General features: G+C 59.6%; 1 protein-coding gene across 7 annotated transcripts in view; it reads right to left on the reverse strand.

Annotated features, from left to right (window-relative positions):
* Positions 1-19,841, reverse strand: part of FBN3 (fibrillin 3) — a 312,181-nt gene that overhangs the window by 72,506 nt on the left and 219,834 nt on the right. For all 7 annotated transcript variants that reach the window (XM_073323920.2, XM_073323921.2, XM_073323919.2 and 4 more), the window contains 15 exons: positions 18,702-18,827; positions 17,860-17,985; positions 16,806-16,925; positions 15,795-15,932; positions 15,663-15,713; positions 14,790-14,915; positions 9,018-9,245; positions 8,755-8,880; positions 8,039-8,167; positions 5,865-5,990; positions 4,988-5,113; positions 4,344-4,466; positions 1,030-1,155; positions 804-929; positions 161-283 (listed from right to left, as the gene is read on the reverse strand). In XM_073323920.2, the coding sequence (XP_073180021.2) occupies positions 161-283; positions 804-929; positions 1,030-1,155; positions 4,344-4,466; positions 4,988-5,113; positions 5,865-5,990; positions 8,039-8,167; positions 8,755-8,880; positions 9,018-9,245; positions 14,790-14,915; positions 15,663-15,713; positions 15,795-15,932; positions 16,806-16,925; positions 17,860-17,985; positions 18,702-18,827 (1,920 nt within the window). The remainder of the gene's footprint in view (positions 1-160; positions 284-803; positions 930-1,029; positions 1,156-4,343; positions 4,467-4,987; positions 5,114-5,864; positions 5,991-8,038; positions 8,168-8,754; positions 8,881-9,017; positions 9,246-14,789; positions 14,916-15,662; positions 15,714-15,794; positions 15,933-16,805; positions 16,926-17,859; positions 17,986-18,701; positions 18,828-19,841) is intronic.

Here is a 19,841-nt window from a genome sequence, read left to right on the forward strand (position 1 = left end):
TTTTCTGTGATCCAACCCATCACAAACACAATGCCCTGTTGGCCCCTGGAGCACTGTGTGTGCACAGCTGACCCCAGTATCTGCAGGTGCACATGGCCAGGGACCTGGCCACGTGCTAGGAGCTGCTCGAGTCGCCTCCCCGTCTGGGCTGGGAACTCACCATTGCATTTCAGCCCATCTCCAAGCCAGCCCGTGCGGCACTTGCACTTGAAGCTGCCAGGCACGTTGATGCAGGAGGCATGCACGTCACAGTTGTGAGCGCCAATCTCACACTCGTCGATATCTGCACAAAGGAAGTGCATTAGACCTGACCCAGCCAGGCCCCTCATCCCAAGTGAGGGGGGGACAACCTAGGGGCTACTAGGCCCCAAGTGCCCATGGGGCGGGGACCAGGCCGACCCAGAAGTGACCCCACTGGTGCCCATAGGTATGGACCAGGCTGACCCAGGAGTGACCTTTCTGGGCGATGGAGGGGTTGCGCAGTGAGTGACCCCCGGGGCAGTGGGGACACACTGGGGTGAGCAGTGTGTGACCGCTGGGACGGTGGGGACAGACTGTGGTAAGAGGAGAGTCAGGCCCCAGGGATACAAATCAATTGGGAACAGATTCCTGCCTAGAGCCTAATGCGGGTGACTCATTGGCTCTGGCCCTGGCAGTCCCTGCCCTCTGGGGTGGAGGGGTCCCTGAAGGAGCCAGCTGCCCAGGGGCTGGTCTTGCCACGTGGCACTGCTCCTGCCTAGCTAGCACCTGACCCAGGCACTGGCTCCCCACAGCCCAGGACACTGGCATGGCGGCGTTCCCACCTGTGCAGCCCGTCGTCCCCTTCTTGACAAAGTAGCCGAGCTGGCAGTGGCAGATGAAGGAGCCCTTGGTGTTCTCGCACTCGCCGTGCAGGCAGATGTTGGGGTTCAGGTCACACTCGTTCACATCTGCAGGAGAACACGGTTCAGCACCCGCAGCCCAGTGCCAGGGCCCGGGGCAGGTCCCAGAACCTCCCTCCCCAGCCACCCCCGGGGGCGGCCATCTCACCGATGCACGTCTTCATGTCCAGGGAGGCCATGAATCCATCAAAGCAGAGGCAGCGGTACTCCCCCGGGATGTTGGTGCACTGGCCCCCATCGCAGATCTCTGGGTTGTCCTCGCACTCATCGATATCTGGCGGGGGAGGGAGAAGCTGTCAGAGCAGGGGCCTGGAGCCCCAAGGTGGTCATGAAGGGGGATCACTGGACACGGGAGGGGGTCTGTGGTGACGGAGAAAGGCAGGCCGGGTGGCAGCGCTACAGCCACGAGGGTCCCTGGGTGGGAAGCCAGTGTTGCCAGAGGCCGGCAGCAAAGAGATTGAGCCAGGGGCTCCCTCAGGCTCCAAATCCAACCGCCACTGGGAGGCTGGCTCAGGGCCTGACATTGCTGGGCAGGCCAGGGCGCCTGCAGGAAATGTCCCAACTCAGCTGCTCCTGGCTCACCACACACCCATGTCCTGTACAGGGCTGAGGGCAGGGGGAGCTGGGGGTGCCCGTCAGTGCACAGGGCTGAGGGCAGGGGGAGCTGGGGGTGCCCGTCAGTGCGCAGGGCTGAGGGCAGGGGGAGCTGGGGGTGTCCGTCAGTGCGCAGGGCTGAGGGCAGAGGGAGCTGGGGGTGTCCGTCAGTGCACAGGGCTGAGGGCAGGGGGAGCTGGGGGTGCCCGTCAGTGCACAGGGCTGAGGGCAGGGGGAGCTGGGGGTGCCCGTCAGTGCACAGGGCTGAGGGCAGGGGGAGCTGGGGGTGTCCGTCAATGCGCAGGGCTGAGGGCAGGGGGAGCTGGGGGTGTCCGTCAGTGCACAGGGCTGAGGGCAGGGTGACCTGGGGGTGCCCGTCAATGCACAGGGCTGAGGGCAGGGGGAGCTGGGGGTGCCCGTCAGTGCACAGGGCTGAGGGCAGGGGGAGCTGGGGGTGCCCGTCAGTGCACAGGGCTGAGGGCAGGGGGAGCTGGGGGTGCCCGTCAATGCACAGGGCTGAGGGCAGGGTGACCTGGGGGTGCCCGTCAATGCACAGGGCTGAGGGCAGGGCGAGCCTGGGGTGCCCGTCAATGCACAGGGCTGAGGGCAGGGGGAGCCGGGGGTGCCCGTCAGTGCACAGGGCTGAGGGCAGGGGGAGCCGGGGGTGTCCGTCAGTGAACAGGGCTGAGGGCAGGGGGAGCCGGGGGTGTCCGTCAGTGCACAGGGCTGAGGGCAGGGCGAGCCGGGGGTGTCCGTCAGTGAACAGGGCTGAGGGCAGGGGGAGCCGGGGGTGTCCGTCAGTGCACAGGGCTGAGGGCAGGGCGAGCCGGGGGTGTCCGTCAGTGCACAGGGCTGAGGGCAGGGCGAGCCTGGGGTGCCCGTCAATGCACAGGGCTGAGGGCAGGGGGAGCCGGGGGTGCCCGTCAATGCGCAGGGCTGAGGGCAGGGGGAGCCGGGGGTGTCCGTCAATGCGCAGGGCTGAGGGCAGGGGGAGCCGGGGGTGTCCGTCAGTGAACAGGGCTGAGGGCAGGGGGAGCCGGGGGTGTCCGTCAGTGAACAGGGCTGAGGGCAGGGCGAGCCGGGGGTGTCCGTCAGTGCACAGGGCTGAGGGCAGGGCGAGCCGGGGGTGTCCGTCAGTGAACAGGGCTGAGGGCAGGGGGAGCCGGGGGTGTCCGTCAGTGCACAGGGCTGAGGGCAGGGCGAGCCGGGGGTGCCCGTCAGTGAACAGGGCTGAGGGCAGGGGGAGCCGGGGGTGCCCGTCAGTGCACAGGGCTGAGGGCAGGGCGAGCCGGGGGTGCCCGTCAGTGCACAGGGCTGAGGGCAGGGGGAGCCGGGGGTGCCCGTCAATGCGCAGGGCTGAGGGCAGGGGGAGCCGGGGGTGCCCGTCAGTGCGCAGGGCTGAGGGCAGGGGGAGCCGGGGGTGCCCGTCAGTGCGCAGGGCTGAGGGCAGGGGGAGCCGGGGGTGCCCGTCAGTGAGCAGGGCTGAGGGCAGGGGGAGCCGGGGGTGCCCGTCAGTGCGCAGGGCTGAGGGCAGGGGGAGCCGGGGGTGCCCGTCAGTGCGCAGGGCTGAGGGCAGGGGGAGCCGGGGGTGCCCGTCAGTGCGCAGGGCTGAGGGCAGGGGGAGCCGGGGGTGCCCGTCAGTGCGCAGGGCTGAGGGCAGGGGGAGCCGGGGGTGCCCGTCAGTGCGCAGGGCTGAGGGCAGGGGGAGCCGGGGGTGCCCGTCAGTGCGCAGGGCTGAGGGCAGGGGGAGCCGGGGGTGCCCGTCAGTGCGCAGGGCTGAGGGCAGGGGGAGCTGGGGGTGTCCGTCAGTGCGCAGGGCTGAGGGCAGGGGGAGCTGGGGGTGCCCGTCAATGCACAGGGCTGAGGGCAGGGGGAGCTGGGGGTGCCCGTCAGTGCGCAGGGCTGAGGGCAGGGGGAGCTGGGGGTGTCCGTCAATGCGCAGGGCTGAGGGCAGGGTGACCTAGGGGTGCCCGTCAATGCACAGGGCTGAGGGCAGGGCGAGCCTGGGGTGCCCGTCAATGCACAGGGCTGAGGGCAGGGGGAGCTGGGGGTGCCCGTCAGTGCGCAGGGCTGAGGGCAGGGGGAGCTGGGGGTGTCCGTCAATGCACAGGGCTGAGGGCAGGGTGACCTGGGGGTGCCCGTCAATGCACAGGGCTGAGGGCAGGGGGAGCTGGGGTTGTCCGTCAATGCACAGGGCTGAGGGCAGGGTGACCTGGTGGTGCCCGTCAATGCACAGGGCTGAGGGCAGGGGGAGCTGGGGGTGTCCGTCAGTGCACAGGGCTGAGGGCAGGGCGAGCCTGGGGTGCCCGTCAATGCACAGGGCTGAGGGCAGGGGGAGCTGGGGGTGTCCGTCAATGCACAGGGCTGAGGGCAGGGGGAGCTGGGGGTGCCCGTCAGTGCACAGGGCTGAGGGCAGGGGGAGCTGGGGGTGTCCGTCAATGCACAGGGCTGAGGGCAGGGGGAGCTGGGGGTGCCCGTCAGTGCACAGGGCTGAGGGCAGGGGGAGCTGGGGGTGCCCGTCAGTGCACAGGGCTGAGGGCAGGGGGAGCTGGGGGTGTCCGTCAATGCACAGGGCTGAGGGCAGGGTGAGCCTGGGGTGCCCGTCAATGCACAGGGCTGAGGGCAGGGTGAGCCTGGGGTGCCCGTCAGTGCACAGGGCTGAGGGCAGGGGGAGCTGGGGGTGTCCGTCAATGCACAGCGCTAATCGCTGTCTTCAGCATGAGCCAGTGGAGCCCACCTCGTGCCCTTCACCTCACAGGACAAGGCCCAAAGATAGTCCCACCCAACCCCAGTGCAAGGCTGTGTTGCATCCTGCAGCGCCCTGCGCAGCCCGTATGCCAGCACTAGGAGAGCCAGATCCCCACTCACCCGTACACGACCTCTTGTCCGGCATGAGGGCGTAGCCTTCACTGCAGCTGCACTGGTAGCTGCCCTCCGAGTTGGTGCAGTGCGTGTCGCAGCCGCCATTCATGATGGTGCACTCGTCAATATCTGCATGGGAATAGCCACGCCCCAGTCACTGCCAGGCCTCCTGCTGGGCACAAGCCACGCAGCCAGACGGGACCCACATGGCACTGCCAGCACCCAGAGAGCTGCAGGACAGAAGTATGCACCTGCGCCGTGGGCCCTGCAGACAGGGGCAGTGGCTTACAGTGCCCCCATGGGCACTCGGAGGAAGGGCTGCTGCCTTCCCGGCCTCTTGCTGTCCAGCCCGCACCAGGACATCGGGCACTAACTAAGCCTGTTACAGATGGGGCCTGGCAGTGGCTGAGGCATGGCTGTGCGTAGGGCTGTCCATCCTGGCGCCCTCCTGAAGGGGGCGCTGCACTGTCGGTATGTTTCACACGGATGCTTAAAGGCAGCCCATTGCCCTGGCGTCCAACTGGGGGACTCCTGGAGGCTGAAGGCCAGAAGAGCCCACTCTGGTCATCCTCTCTGCCCTCCTGCATCTGCAGGGCAGAGCCAAACCAGGCCCAGAGCCCAGCCTGGAGCTCAGCCCCACGGGCACTCACCGACGCAGCCCTGCCTGTCCGGAGTGCCCTGGAAGCCGGAGTCACAGGCGCACTGGTAGGTGCCGATGACGTTGACGCAGTGCCCGTTACGGCACAGGCTGTCACTGAGGGAGCACTCGTTGATATCTGGGGTGAGAGTGAAAGGGTTAATGGGCCAGCTGGGCTCAGCCATTCCCAGCATTGCCAGCGCTGCATTTTAACAGTGACCCTTGCAGCTCCCCACAGCCCCCATCCCTGCCACATCACATACCCACCGAGGTCCTGACACTCTCTTGGGTCTCTCCCAGCTGCTTCGGATCCCCTCTCCCCGCATGGAGGGGAGGAACCAGCTCACTTCCCCAGGCGCACTCGCTGCAGCTCCCAGGTGGGCCCGTCCCCACTGCCCCAGGCCCAGGTGGGATTTCTCTGCCCTCCCGGGGCTCTGCAGCACCTCCCACTCCTTGTCTCCTAGCAGTATTTCTAGGCGCTCTTTACTTTTTTAGAGCATTTCAAACAGTGGGTCCTACCCCCGGCGGCTGCGTCCCCACCAGGAACCTCTGTACCGTGCTGGTTGGGATCGCTCCTTGCCATAGATCTCTGTCCAGCTTGTCCCACTCTCACTCCTGCCATCTGGGCAGCCCAGCATGCTGCCGGCTGCCCCTCCGGCCCATCACCATCTCGGTAGCAGGTAGCTGATCTCGCTCCATAAATGTAAAGTGGCTCTGGGAGTGACAGAGACTCTGGGCCCAATTCTGTGAAATGCAGCATGCCCTCAACCCCCCACTGACCTGAGTGGGATCTGCACATGCCCAACATGGGCTGACGATCAGGCCCTCTGACAGGGGTGTGAGCGAGGGCTGGCGCTCTGCAGACACCCTGGCCCTTCCCACGCACTCACCGATGCAGGCATTGCCTTCTGCACTCAGCTCGTGGCCTGGGGGGCAGATGCACTCGAAGCTGCCCTCAGTGTTGACACAGATCCCTCCACGGCACAGCAGCGGGTCCCGCTCACACTCGTCGATGTCTGCGGAGAGCAGGACACAAGGGTTTGGCTGGCAGCTGGTGTTTCCCAGGTACGTGTGACTCCAGTGCCAAGGAGCATTGGCCTGGAAGAACCCCTAAGCCCAGGCTGGGACCCACCCTCCAAATCCGAGTTACCCCCATGGATAACGCTACAACACAGCTCAGGCTGGGAGGGAGCCACATGGTAAGTTACAGAGAACCAGTAAAGGACAGTGCAGAGCACAGAGCGCGTCACCATGCGGGGGACAGTCAGGAGCCACCGCGCCTTGGCTCCCCAGCTGTCTGGCTGTGCCCAGCCCTGCGTGCCCCTCCCCAAGCCCCTCTCAACAGCTCCCTAAGACCAGGAGGCCGGGGTTTGAGTGAGGGTGTTTGAAATCGCTGCTGTGTCTGTTCCCAGCTCTTCCAACACAGACAATGCTACCCAAAGTGCTGTCTGTGCAGTGGGAGTGTAGTCCACTGCCAGGGCCTAGGCCCTGCTCACCGCCTGCCCAGAACGGAGACTTGTCCCAAGCTGCAGCCCAGGGAGCAGGAGCTGCTTGGGGCCCAGGCAGCTGTAACAGGATGTGCTGCAGGCCGATGCGCGTGTGGTCAGCTGCCTGTCCCAGCGCTGTAACGCCCCCGGGCAGGTGGCCAAGGAGGCAGAGGGGCGCTCATGCACACGGCCCCAGGAGAGCTGGTGTGAGCACAAAGATCAGTGCAGAGAACGCCACACACCAGGTCAGTGCCAGCCTGCCAGGGCCTGACTGCACTCACTCCGGTCCCCGGACCCACGGGCTGGTGCCACCCAGTGGCGCAGGAGTGGCCCAGCTGAGCCCAGCCCCTGCCCTCTCGCCGGCGAGATGCCACCAGGACACCCTGGGGGGGCGGAGAGCAGGCCGTTCCCCAGCTGGCAGGGGGCACAGCGACAGGAACAGCCTGAAAGCCGTCTCCGGCTGTGCCAAGACATTTCTCTGTCCCAAGATACACACAGGCCACAGAGCACCAGCCTCCCGCAGGGCCCGAGAACAGGCTCAGGCTGCCATGGAAACGGGCAGGTCACTCCTTAACGTAAAGGTGGGCTTGGCCCAGGCTGGAGTGGGCTCCCCTCAATGGGAATGGCTGGGGCAGCTGGGCAACCTGCCCTCCACCCGCCCAGCCAGGAGCACCTTGGGCCCTGCCCCTGAGGGTAGTCAAGGGCCTGGTCCCAGCAGCCCCTGGGCTGAGTTCCCTGGCTGCTCCCCAGATGGCCCTCAGGGTTATGCTCCAGGGAATGTTCCAGGGGGGAAATTTTGCTCTTTCCCCCCCAAGCCATATTTCCAGCAGGACAAATTGCCCAGCTGGAGGGAGGGCGAGGGGAAATTGCCTGAACCCTGGCTCCAGCGGGTGCACCTGGGACGCAGGCCACAGGCGGTGCCTGGCAGGTCTCGAAGCATCACTGCCTTGGCTGTGCAATGGGTCGGGGCCTCCCTCCCACTGCTCCCTGCCAGCAGGGTGAGGCTAGTGGGGTCTGGCCTTTGGCGGGAGCTCCCAGCCATTCCCAAGATGGCCCCCACTGCAGGATCCAGGGCATCTCCAATGCTCCCTGATACAGGCTGTGCTCTCCCCCATGCAGAGCCCCTCCCCCTCAGTCCAGCCCCCCCCCCCCACACACCTGCCTGCCCAAGTCCTGAGTCTCCCCCACCCACCAGGCCCCTGAGCCCCCCCAAACCCCTCCATACTCTCCCACCCCTGCCCTGAGCACCCCCCCCACACACACACCAGCCCACCCTGGCCCCTTGCAGACTCTGTGCTCTCCCCTGGGCAGGTATCCAGGGCGCTCAGCTCCCCCCGGGCTCTCTCCACACGCTCAGGCCCCGTTCTGCTCCCAGCTGCTCCCAATGAACAGGGGGGCCTGGAGAGGGCATCTAGGCTGAGGGAGGCCTTGCCCTTCTCCTGCCCCCCACCCCATCATGGGAGAGTGGCTCCCCACAGGGAAGCAGTGACTATTCCAGACTCTCCAGGGGTCAGGGCCAGGCTGTGCCCTGCACTCGCTCTCCCTCCCACCAGCACAGCTCAGGGATGCTCTCTTACCCATGCAGTTCTTCATCATCATGAAGCCGCTCTCATAGCCCTCAAAACACTCGCACTCGAAGCTGCCCGGGGTGTTGATGCAGGTGCCGTGGCCACACAGGTCCGGTGAGATGTGGCACTCATCGATATCTGTGGGCACGGGAGAGGCTCAGCCAGGAGCCAGCCAGCCCCTGGAGCTAGGGACAAGCCGGGGGCATTGCCGGGTGAGGGTCTGCCTGCCCCAGGTGCTGAGAGTATGGAGAGGAGAATGCAGACTTGCCAGACTGGCTCCAGCAGCTCATCTCACTGGGAGGAGACATCAGCTGCCCTTGATCAGAACCTGCTCCTTACATGCTGGAAGCTGGCACCCTTTGGGGCAGGCTGCGTATGCTGCAGGGGCTCTCCCAAAGTGGCATCTTACCCCACCCGCTCGGTAAATCATAGAATATCAGATTGGAAGGGACCTCAGGAGGTCATCTAGTCCAAACCCCTGCTCAAAGCAGGACCAATCCCCAATTGTTGCCCCAGATCCCTAAATGGCCCTCTCAAGGATTAAGCTCACAACCCTGGGTTTAGCAGGCCAATGCTCAAACCACTGAGCTATCCCTCCCCCCGAGATGCCCTGCCCAAGGAGCTGGTCCAGGAGACTGGGGTACATGGCAGCAGCACACCCTGACCCCAGCAGGGGAGCCTGGGCCAGGGGAGTCTCCAGATGGGGTGAGCCCTTCTCCCCTTACCTGTGCAGTTTCTTTCCTCAGCATCCAAGGCGAAGCCGTTGCCACAGAGGCACCGAAAGCTGCCAATGGTGTTCCGACAGGTCCCGTGAGCGCAGAGGCCGGGGAAGACCTTACACTCATTCACATCTGTGGGAGAAAGACAGCATCAGTGCTGCAGTTAGGGTGTCTGTCTCATGCCTCCGGGAGCACGTCCCTGGGCACCGGCTGCAGCCAAGAAGGGATTGTCTCCCGCAGGGGTCAGCAGCCGCCCCCTTTCCTCTCACCTTTGTAGAAGGGTCTGCCTGAGAGCACATCCCCTCTGTTGGCAAAGCCAGGGCCTCTGGGGCAGATGGCCTTGTACTCGCTGCTGCCGGCTCTGGGGCACTCTTCGCAGTCGCTGCCCCAGGCCGAGCCCACAGAGCAGCAGCACATGTCGATCCGGTACTTTCCAGGCAGGGGCGCCATGCACTCATCCTCATCCCACTTCATGTAGCACTGCTCCGCACGCACGTCTGGGGAGAGAGCCAGGCTGAGTGTCCCGGGAGGGAGAGAGCTGCCTGGGGCCTCTCCATTCCCTGGGGCACCCCTGAGGGCAGGCCAGCCCTACAGTGCATCTCACGCTGGATGGGGCTCCCTGTCTCCAGAGGCAACTTCTCAGGGGCAAGCAGCCCTCTCCCCAGCAGGGCTGCCTGCAGCCCTCATTCCTGCAGCTCACTGAAGCCAGCCCCAGGGCCCATGTCCCTCCTTGAGAGTTAAAGAGTTTCTCCTAATATCAAACTGAAATTTCCCTTGCTGCAGATTAAGCCCATTACTCTTGTCCTACCTCCAGTGGACATGGAGAACAACTGATCACCTCCCTCTCTGTAACAGCCCTTAGCGTATCTGAAGACTGTGGTCACCTTTGTCATCTTTACTCGGGACAAAACATGCCCAGTTGTTTTAATCCTTCCTCAAACATTTTCCTGAGCCTTTCTGTTGCTTTCTTCTAGACTCTCTCCAATTGTCCACATCTTTCCTGAAGTGTGCTGCCCAGAACCAAGCCCCCTCACTCCATCCCAAGACCTCATCAGTGCTGAGCAGAGCCGGACAATTATCTCCTGTGTCTTATATAGGATACTCCTGTTAACACATCCCAGACTGATATTAGCTCTTTTCACAGCTGCATCACATTAGAACATAAGAATGGTCATACTGGGTCAGACCAAAGGTCCATCAAGCCCAGTATCCTGTCCTCTGACAGTGGCCAATGGCAGGTGCCCCAAAGGGAATAACAGAGAGGTTATCATCAAGTGATCCATGCCCTGTCACCCAGTCCCAGCTTCTGGTAAACAGAGGCTAGGGACACCATCCCTGCCTGTCCTGGCTAATAGCCATTGATGGACCTATCTTCCATGAATCTATCTAGCTCCCTTTTGAACCCTGTGATAGTATTGGCCTTCACAACACCCACTGGCAAGGAGTTCCAGAGGTTGACAGTGTGTTGCGTGAAAAAATACTTTCTTGTGCTTGTTTTAAACCTGCTACCTATTAATTTCATTTGGTGGCCCCTTGTTCTTGTATTATCAGAAGGAGTAAATAACACTTACTTATTTCCTTTCTCTATACCACTTATGACTGTATAGACCTCTATCATATCCCCCCTTAGTCGCCTCTTTTCCAAGATGAAAAGTCCCAGTCTTATTAATCCCTCCTCACATGGCAGCCGTTCCATACCCCTAATAATTTTTGTTGCCCTTGTCTGAACCTTTTCCAATTCTAATGTATCTTTTTTGAGATGGGGGCAACCACATCCGCACACAGTATTCACGGTGTGGGTGTACCATGGGTTTCTATGGAGGCAATACGATATTTTCTGTCTTATTATCTATCCATCCCTTTCTTAATGATTCCCAACATTCTGTTCCCTTTTTTGACTGCCGCTGCACATTGAGTGGATGTTTTCAGAGAACTCTCCACAATAACTCCCAGATCTCTTTCTTGAGTGGTAACAGCTAATTTAGACTCCATCATTGTATATGTCTAGGATTATGTTTTCCAATGTGCATTACTTTGCACTTATCAACATTAAATTTCATCTGCCATTTTGTTGCCAAGTCACCCAGTTTTGAGAGATCCTTTTGTAGCTCTTCGCAGTCTGCCTGGGACTTAACTGTCTTGAGTAGTTTTGTATCATCTGCAAATTTTGCCACCTCACTGTTTACCCCTTCTTCTACATCATTTATGAATATATTAAATAGGACTGGGCCCAGTACAGATCCCTGGCGGACACCACTATTTACCTCTCTCCATTCTGAAAACTGACCATTTATTCCTCCATTCTTGACCCATATTAAGTTTGTGATCCACTAGTGCCCCAGGTCCTTTCCAGCAGTGCTGTGTCTAGCTAGTTATTCCCCAGTTTGTAGTGGTGCATTTGATTTTTCCCTCCTAAGTGAAGTACTTTGCACTTATCTTTATTGAATTTTATCTTGTTGATTTCAGACCAGTTCTCCAATTTGTCAAGATTGTTTTGAATTTTAATCCTGACCCCCAAAGGGCTTACTACCCCTCCCAGCTTGCCATCCACAAAGGTTATAAAACTACTCTATGAAAATATTGAATAGTACCAGACCCAGGTCTGACCCCATGAGATAAGCCCTCCCTGTGTGACAACGAACCATTGATAACTACTCTTTGAGTATGGTCTTTCAACCAGTTGTGCACTCACCTTGGAGTAATTTAATCTAGGCCACATTTCCGTAGTTTGCTTATGAGAATGCCCTGGCTCATCTACGGCTCCTGACCTCTAGGAGCCGCAATAGGGGAGTGATGTTAGCATGGGAGAACAGGATCACGCTGCATCCCCAGAGAAGCTGCACAGGGTCCCAGAGCAGCCCCCGCAGTGGGGCATGCTTGTCTGGTGTTCAGGAAACCAGTGTCCGCATCAATGCCATTCAACAGCACTTCCCAGCGCCAGGCGATGCACCTGGGTCGCTCCCTCTGGCCTTCCTCCTCCTCCTCCCTTGGCCCCTGGCTTCTCCCTGCCTCCTCAGATCCCCTTCCCCAACTTCTCCGAGGCTGAGGGGATTTCTTGGCCTCCTGCACAGCCTCCCCCCTCTCACCCTCATTGGGAGCACTTCCATCGACCCCGGCTGGCTATGCCTCGTGGGTTGGCATGTCACTGGCTTTCAGCTGGAGCACCTGTGGGAGCCCAGAGTGGGCACACGGCTGGGTACCACCCAGCATGGCCTGTGAATGGGCACCAACACGGGTTATGAACAGGAGATGGCTCCCCACCCACTTTCTAGGTGAATCCCACTGTCATTCAGTGCTGAGCTGTGTGACAACTCATTGTCTCCCCTGGGCTACATCAGAGAGGAAGGAGAACTCGCTGCACTCGCGGACCCATCAGAGAGAGGATGGGTATCAATTGTTCTCCACATCCACTGAAGGTAGGACAAGAAGTACTGGGCTCAGTCTGCAGTGAGGGAGATTTAGGTTAGATATTGGGAAAAGCTTTCTATCAGGGGAATTAAATTCTGGAACAGGCTTCCCAGGAGGCTGTGGAGTCCCTGTCACTGGAGGATTTTCTCTGTGTATATAAATCTCCCCACTGTATTTTCTACTACATGCATCCGATGAAGTGGGCTGTAGTTCACAAAAGCTTATGCTCAAATAAATTTGTTAGTCTCACAAGTATTCCTTTTCTTTTCGCAGATACAGACAAACACGGCTGCTACTCTGAAACCTGTCATTATGCAAGGCACTGCATTTAGCCGTATTGAGTGGAAATCTATCAACTTCATGAAAAAACTCATACAGATACAAACAGACATCATCTTCCTTTCCAAATGCAAACAGATGGACATCATACCAAAAGGACTGAAGGTAAAAAATCCATTACAATCTACATACCACACAGACTATGCTGACAGCTTGTGCCACACACTCTCAAAGAAACTGAGGAATCACCTGATCAACATCCTCTATAGCAAACAGGGAAAGATTAAGAATGAGCTCTCAAAAATGGATACTCTCATAAAAAACCAACCTTCCACACAAACTTCCTCGTGGCTGGACTTTACAAAAACTAGACAAGCCATTTACAACACACACTTTGCTTCTCTACAAAAGAAAAAGGACACTAAACTATCTAAACTACTACATGCCACAAGGGGCCACAACAGTGGTTCCCTTAACCCACTCAACAATATTGTTAATCTTTCCAACTATACTCTTAGCCCAGCAGAAGAATCTGTCCTATCTCGGGGCCTCTCCTTCTGCCCCTCCACCCCCACAAACATGATACAGTTCTGGGGTGACCTAGAATCCTATTTTCGACATCTCCGACTCAAGGAATATTTCCAACACACCTCTGAACAATGTGCTAACCCACAGAGACCTTCCTACAAGACTACAAAAAGAAGGATTCTGGGTGGACTCCTCCTGAAGGTCGAAACAACAGACTGGACTTCTATATAGAATGCTTCTGCCGACGTGCACGGGCTGAAATTGTGGAAAAGCAGCATCACTTGCCCCATAACCTCAGCCGTGCAGAAGACAATGCCATCCACAGCCTCAGAAACAACAGATTGACAGAGCCAGAAGAGTACCCAGAAGTCACCTACTACAGGACAGACCCAACAAAGAAAATAACAGAACGCCACTAGCCATCACCTTCAGCCCCCAACTAAAACCTCTCCAACGCATTATCAAGGATCTACCACCTATCCTGAAGGATGACCCAACACTCTCACAGATCTTGGGAGACAGGCCAGTCCTTGCCTACAGACAGCCCCCCAACCTGAAGCGAATACTCACTAGCAACCACATACCACACAACAGAACCACTAACCCAGGAACCTATCCTTGCAACAAAGCCCATTGCCAACTGTGTCCACATATCTATTCAGGGGACACCAGCACAGGGCCTAATCACATCAGCCACACTATCAGAGGCTCGTTCACCTGCACATCCACCAATGTGATATATGCCATCATGTGCCAGCAATGCCCCTCTGCCATGTACATTGGTCAAACTGGACAGTCTCTACGTAAAAGAATAAATGGACACAAATCAGACGTCAAGAATTATAACATTCAAATACCAGTCGGAGAACACTTCAATCTCTCTGGTCACTTGATTACAGACCTAAAAGTGGCAATTCTTCAAAAAAAACCTTCAAAAACAGACTCCCAGGAGAGACTGCTGAATTGGAATTAATTTGCAAACTGGATACAATTAACTTCGGCTTGAATAAAGACTGGGAGTGGATGGGTCATTACACAAAGTAAAACTATTTCCCCATGTTTATTTCCCGCCCCCCCCATACACACTGTTCCTCACACACTCTTATCAACTGCTGGAAATGGCCCACCTTGATTATCACTACAAAAGATTTCCCCCCTTCCACCCCCGCTCTCCTGCTGGTAATAGCTCACCTTACCTGATCACTCTTGTTACAGTGTGTATGGTAACACCCATTGTTTCATATTCTCTGTGTATATAAATCTCCCCACTGTATTTTCCACTGATTGCATCCGATGAAGTGAGCTGTAGCTCACAAAAGCTTATGCTCAAATACATTTGTTAGTCTCTAAGGTGGCACAAGTCCTTTTCTTTTCAAGAGAAAAGTAGATGGGGATGGTCTAGGTTTACTTGGTCCTACCTCAGCACAGGGGGCTTGACTTGATGACTTCTCAAGGTCTTTACCAGCCCTACATTTCTCTGACTCTTTGATCTCCAACACTGCACTCACCTGGCCCCCCTGTGCTCACCTGCCCGCCCTGCACTCACCTGGCCCTCCTGCATCTGAGCTTGCTGGCAGCTGGATGTATATGCTAGAGAACCACATCATTCCCCATGTGCTGCCGGGCTGGAAGCTGCTCCAAGTCAGCTTCTGACCCTTCTGTGGGACCCATCCCGTTCCCTGTGCAGGGTGAACAGCAAGGGGCCCAGCTCTGCAGACGGAAGGAGCCAGAAGCAATGGGTGACTGTGTGATGGCAGTGCCCAGCTCCCCCAGCACCTCCTTGGCACAGGAGGGGCTGGGGCCTCCACAGCAGCATCTGTCCTCACCCACACACGTCCTGCCAGTCCCATCAAGGGTCAGCCCTTCCGGACACTCGCAGCGGAAGGAGCCAGCTGTGTTCACGCAGCGCCCGTTGGGGCAGACACCGGGGAAGACATCACACTCGTTCACATCTGCAGGACGGAGACAAAAGAGGGCGTTGGGGTGGCAGACAGCAGCCAGGCCCAGAGATTAACGGGGGACAAGCCTGCCTGGGGGAAGCCATGGGAAGAGCCACCATGGTGAACCGTGCAGCATGGTGTACTTAGCAACCCACCACGTCCACCCAGACAGATTACAGCCGGAGTGAGTGCCCGCCTCGCTGGGGAGCCGTGGGTACCTCAGCTCCAGCACTGGGCACTATACAGAGGAGCTGTTCCTGGCTCTGCCCCACAGAGAAACCCCAGCCTGTTTCCCCGCAGGCCACAAGCAGGAAGCAGCAGCCACCCAGTGCAGCCCCTGCCAGAGTCCATTCCCACTGGGCAGCAGGGTGCCGGGGGAACGGATTGGCATACCGGAGGGCGTCACACACACCCCCTCAGTGATCCCTGAGCTCTCCAGGGGGCAGCCCAGGGCCCTGCTCACATGCACTTGGCCACAGTGTGAAAGGCTCCCTGGTCAGCGTCACACCACACCAGGACTGGGTCTATCCAGTCACTGGACAACATGGAGTCCACATCCTCCTACTCCGCAAGGTGACACCCGCAGCTCTGCCAGGACTCTGATACTCAGTGCAGGGGCCAAGAAAGGGGCAGGGAGGTGTCAGGAGGACGGAGGGAGGGGATGGGCCCATGTCAGCTCCTGCCAGTCCTTGGGTGTAGGAAAACAACAAGTGCAACATGACCCCAGCTGCAGCCTCCCTCCGATAGACTCGGTGTTACCTTCACATGTGACCCCCTTCATCCTGGCAAACCCTCGGGGGCAGGTGGTATCTGCAAGAGAGCAAAGGGGCATCATCAAAGGAAGGGTCTGTCCTTGCGGGGGAGGAGCCCGCCCCCCGGAGCCAGCCTTACCGATCTCACAACGTTCGCAGGGGCTGCCCCATGCTGCTCCCAGCGTGGCACAGCACTCCGACTTCAGCGTGGCCCCGTTAATGTTCACCTCACAGCGCCCATCCTGGATGTTCAGCCAGCACGTGCCCTTCATGCTGTCTGTGGAGGCAAACACAGCGAGTGAAGAGCTGTTCCCCTGCCGTGAGCCTGCGGGCTGGCTGGAGCCCAGTGCTCACAGCTGGAGACTGCAGTGGAAAGGATCTGGAAGACAGGTTCCCTGCTGGGAAAGAGGGCTGGGCTTGGAACCCAAGTAGTGAGCGCTGTCCTCCAGCCTGCTATCTCACGCGTGCACGGCGGCAGGGCCCAGGGGGACTGGAGCAGCGGGGCTTTGTCCTCTTGTGCGGGGCTCTCTCTGTCACCGCTGCATGCTAATTGCTGGCAATGCCGACGGGCTACTGTGCTGGGCTGCCACCTTTCCCCTTCCTGTCCCTCTCCTGCCCGCAGACACAGGAGCCAGCCTTGCATGCTGTTCGCAGGCTGGACAGTGGCAGCTTTGCCTGAGGGAGGAGTGCAGGGCAACCCGAAGAGTTTGGTGCAGAGCCATGTAAACAAAGCTCATGTCCAAACGAGCATGGACGCTAATTTAGCAACATGACCGACTCAGACGAAGGGCCGTAGTTACACCTGCATGTGAGCGACAGCCTGCCAGGACCAGCTCCTCTCTGCCCACGGAGCGGGTGGCTCTGGGACCCTACCACTGGGAACCTCACACCAGCTAACGCCTGCTGCAGCTCCTTGAGGGCTTTTCTACACCAGGGCAGTGGCTGGGACAGTGCTGGCTCCTGGGATGCTTTTGGGCCTTACCGGCTGCGCAGAAAAGACACAGCTCCTGGCAAATCTGCAAAGCTGGTGTGACAATGACAGGCCAGTCGTGCCTGTTGAGGGGAGGGGCTGAGATTTTTTCCCATGCCCGGCTCTGGTGCAGATGGACACTAAGCCTCCCCGTCCCTGGCTCTGACAGGAGCCCCTTACCCACACAGATGGTGCCGCTGGGGTCCAGTTTGCTGCCCGGGGAGCACTCGCACGCAAAGGAGCCGGCGTTGTTCCTGCAGACCCCGTTCACACAGGGGGTGGAGGTGCACTCGTTGATATCTGAGACAGGAGAATGACTGTTACCAGAACAGCATTCCCAGAACCTGAGACCCAGTGCTCCCAGGGCTCGGAGCAGCCCCAGCCTGGGGAGTCTGGAGCAGCTGCAGCCTGGACGGCCAGCCCTGCCTCTCCAGTGGGATGAGCTGTAACCCTGCGGTGAGCCCCTCGGCTCAGACCCAGTCCTGGAGCTGGAGCCGCAGGTAACAAGGGACTGGTGCTCCCCTAACCCACCCGTGACCCCTGGCAGGGCAGTGGAGACAGGAGAGCTGCAGCAGTCATTGGATTGTCTAAAGGCCAAAAAAGCCCTGCAAGGCTGCCGGAGGAGCTAAGCAGCCCTGGTGAGAGGGACATGGGGGAAGAGCAGGACACAGAGGGGCAATAACTATCCCATTAGCTAGTGAGGACTCCAAGGCTTTGTGCTAGGCCCTGTGTTGTTAGGATGTTTAGTGACGATCTGGGAAGGGGGTGAGCAGTGAGGGGGTGAAACTGGTGGAAGACAAAGTTATTGCAGTTAGTCAGGCCCAGGGAGAACTGTGAGGAGCTTCAGTGAGACCCAGCCCAGCCAGGAGCATGGGCAGCATGCCAGCAGAGGGATTCACTCCGGAGTGACGGCTCAGTCTGTGCTGCTCACATGGCTCCTGGCCAGCGCAAAGCCACACAGAACAATGCCAGGGATGAGAACGGGTCCACAGCCATCCACCTGCCACAGCATCCGGCCCTCCAGCCGGCTTCGTTCCGGCAGAGCTGCTACTGCAGCTTGCAAGAAACTTCACTGAACTTCAACAGAAAATCAGGTTTGTGCTGAGGCCCGGTATGTAAAGCAGGGCTTGGAATGGGAGCAGGTTGCAGCTTTGACATGGGGCTGTTCCTGCTTCTCCTGGGAGCAAAGGTAGCAGTGCTCCGGCTCAGCCAGTGGGGCCCGAGGAGACGTTACCTTCACAGGTGTCTGTCTCCGTCCTGAAGACAAAGCCCTTGGGGCAGGTGCACGTGTAGCTGCCAGGCGTGTTGCGGCACAGACCGTTGTCACAGAGCAAACGATTGACGGCGCACTCGTCAACATCTGTGGGCAGAGACAGGCAAGGCTAGTGTGTGACAACGCCCAGGTCTCCCCAGCAGCAAGGGCTGGAAAGAGCTCCCAGGGGTCCGCCCGCCCAGCCCGAGGGGCTCCTGCATAAGCTTACAGGCGCCGCCTGAAAGGGGATGGGGAAAGCTGCCCCGTTTGCTTCCCTGAGAGACAGAGTGGGAGGCCTTGCAGCAGGATGGGGCAGAGCTGCAGGGCAGCAGTCGGCGATTTCTCCCCTCGGCCAAGGGACTTACCGCAGGGCTGAGTGTGGCTGGCTGGAGCTCTGTTTCCTTTGCAGTCACTGTCCCCAGGCCCTGGCTTGCCTGGGCTCCCCCTCCGGTGCCCACCACAGTTCAATGCTTTACACCCCTACCTTGATAGGGCACTAGGGCACCAAGCATTTGGGGACTGTATTAACTGGCAAAAATACTGCTCTGCAGCTGCGTTCATGCGGGCTATACCCAGTGCCAGGGGACCATCCCCAGCAGAGAACTCTGCATTCTGGGGCTTCAGCTCCTGCCATAACCCTCCGCCCCACTGCCCGGGCTCAGTGCAGAACCCGGCCGCCAAGTGCCCAGCCTCCTGGCCTGTCAGTTCTGGCCTACGACTGGCCTGCATAGCTGCCCCCAGCCAGCCACCTGCCATGCTCTGAGCACAGCCTGGGCCTCCAGCCAGAGGCTGCCCACACTGCCCGCTGCCCGGCCGGAACTCACCCACGCAGTTCTTGCCCGTGGGATCTGACTCGTAGCCCAGGTTGCAGATGCAGCGGTAACTCCCGCGCAGGTTCTCACACATGCCGTTGGGGCAGATGTCCGGGTTGAGGGCGCACTCATTGATATCTGTGCAGGGGAAGGAGCCACACAGAACGATGGAGCAGGAACAGCGGCTGACTCCCGAATGTTCCCCAGCCTCCAACGCTGCACCCGCTGCTGCCCGCAGGCCCCTCCTAACTACCCCTCTGCTGACACTCCCTCGCCTCCCCCCACCCAGCAGAGTGCATGGCCAGTGCTGGGAGTGCAGCATGGCTCTGCCCCCCAGCCCTGCCCCTAGAGGAGTCTCCAGGGTTCAGAGGGCAAGGGCTTCTACCCAGCACTCAGCAGTGTGATTCCTGGCCGGCAGAAACCTTCCCCGTGGCACGGAAATGCAGCTACCTCCATGGGAGTGAGTCTGGTGCAGAGCACACACTGGGGGCACAGGGCTAATGGGGGCCACAAAGCCCCCTAGCCCTATGGGCGGAGTGCAGTTCCTCCTGCCTGGGGAGCGCCCACGAGAACGCCCCGAGCCGTGCACTGAGTCAGTGTGACCTCTGTCCATGTCCGTCCGCTGCCCCGTCAGTGCGGGAGCAGAGCTATTGCAAGGGGAATAACAGCCCCCATCCGAGGAGCCGTTTGCTCCTTTGATTAAAAGTTGGATTCTCAGAAGACTCTGGCATCGATGCCCTGCAGCACCCCAGAGCGGGGGGAAGGAAACACCCTTCCACTGGCCTGGGGTCTCTCCCACCGACCATGTGGCGTGCCAAGCCCAGGCAGGCAGCAGGCGTGTGATTCACAGGGGGCAGTGCTGGGCATGAGACCAGGGAGCTGCCTTAGGAGGTGGGAGACTCAGCCCGGTGCACAGAGCCAGTGCAGCCTGACAGCAGGTCCAGCTGAGCGCCAGCCATCCCCGCCTGCCATTGGCAGTCTACACATCCCCCCGCCCAGGAACACCGAAGGAGGTGTGAGCCGGGCGCCGTGCCAGCATGCTGAGGGCAGGAGCCACCGCAGGGAATCTGCACATGCCCTCCACTACACCCAAGGCAGCACTGCCTGCTGGGGCCGGGGGCTGGCAAGGAGGTAGGAGAAGCCACTGGGTTG

The sequence above is a fragment of the Lepidochelys kempii genome, chromosome 25 (genome assembly GCF_965140285.1).
Source record: "Lepidochelys kempii isolate rLepKem1 chromosome 25, rLepKem1.hap1, whole genome shotgun sequence".
Classification (NCBI taxonomy): domain Eukaryota; kingdom Metazoa; phylum Chordata; order Testudines; family Cheloniidae; genus Lepidochelys; species Lepidochelys kempii.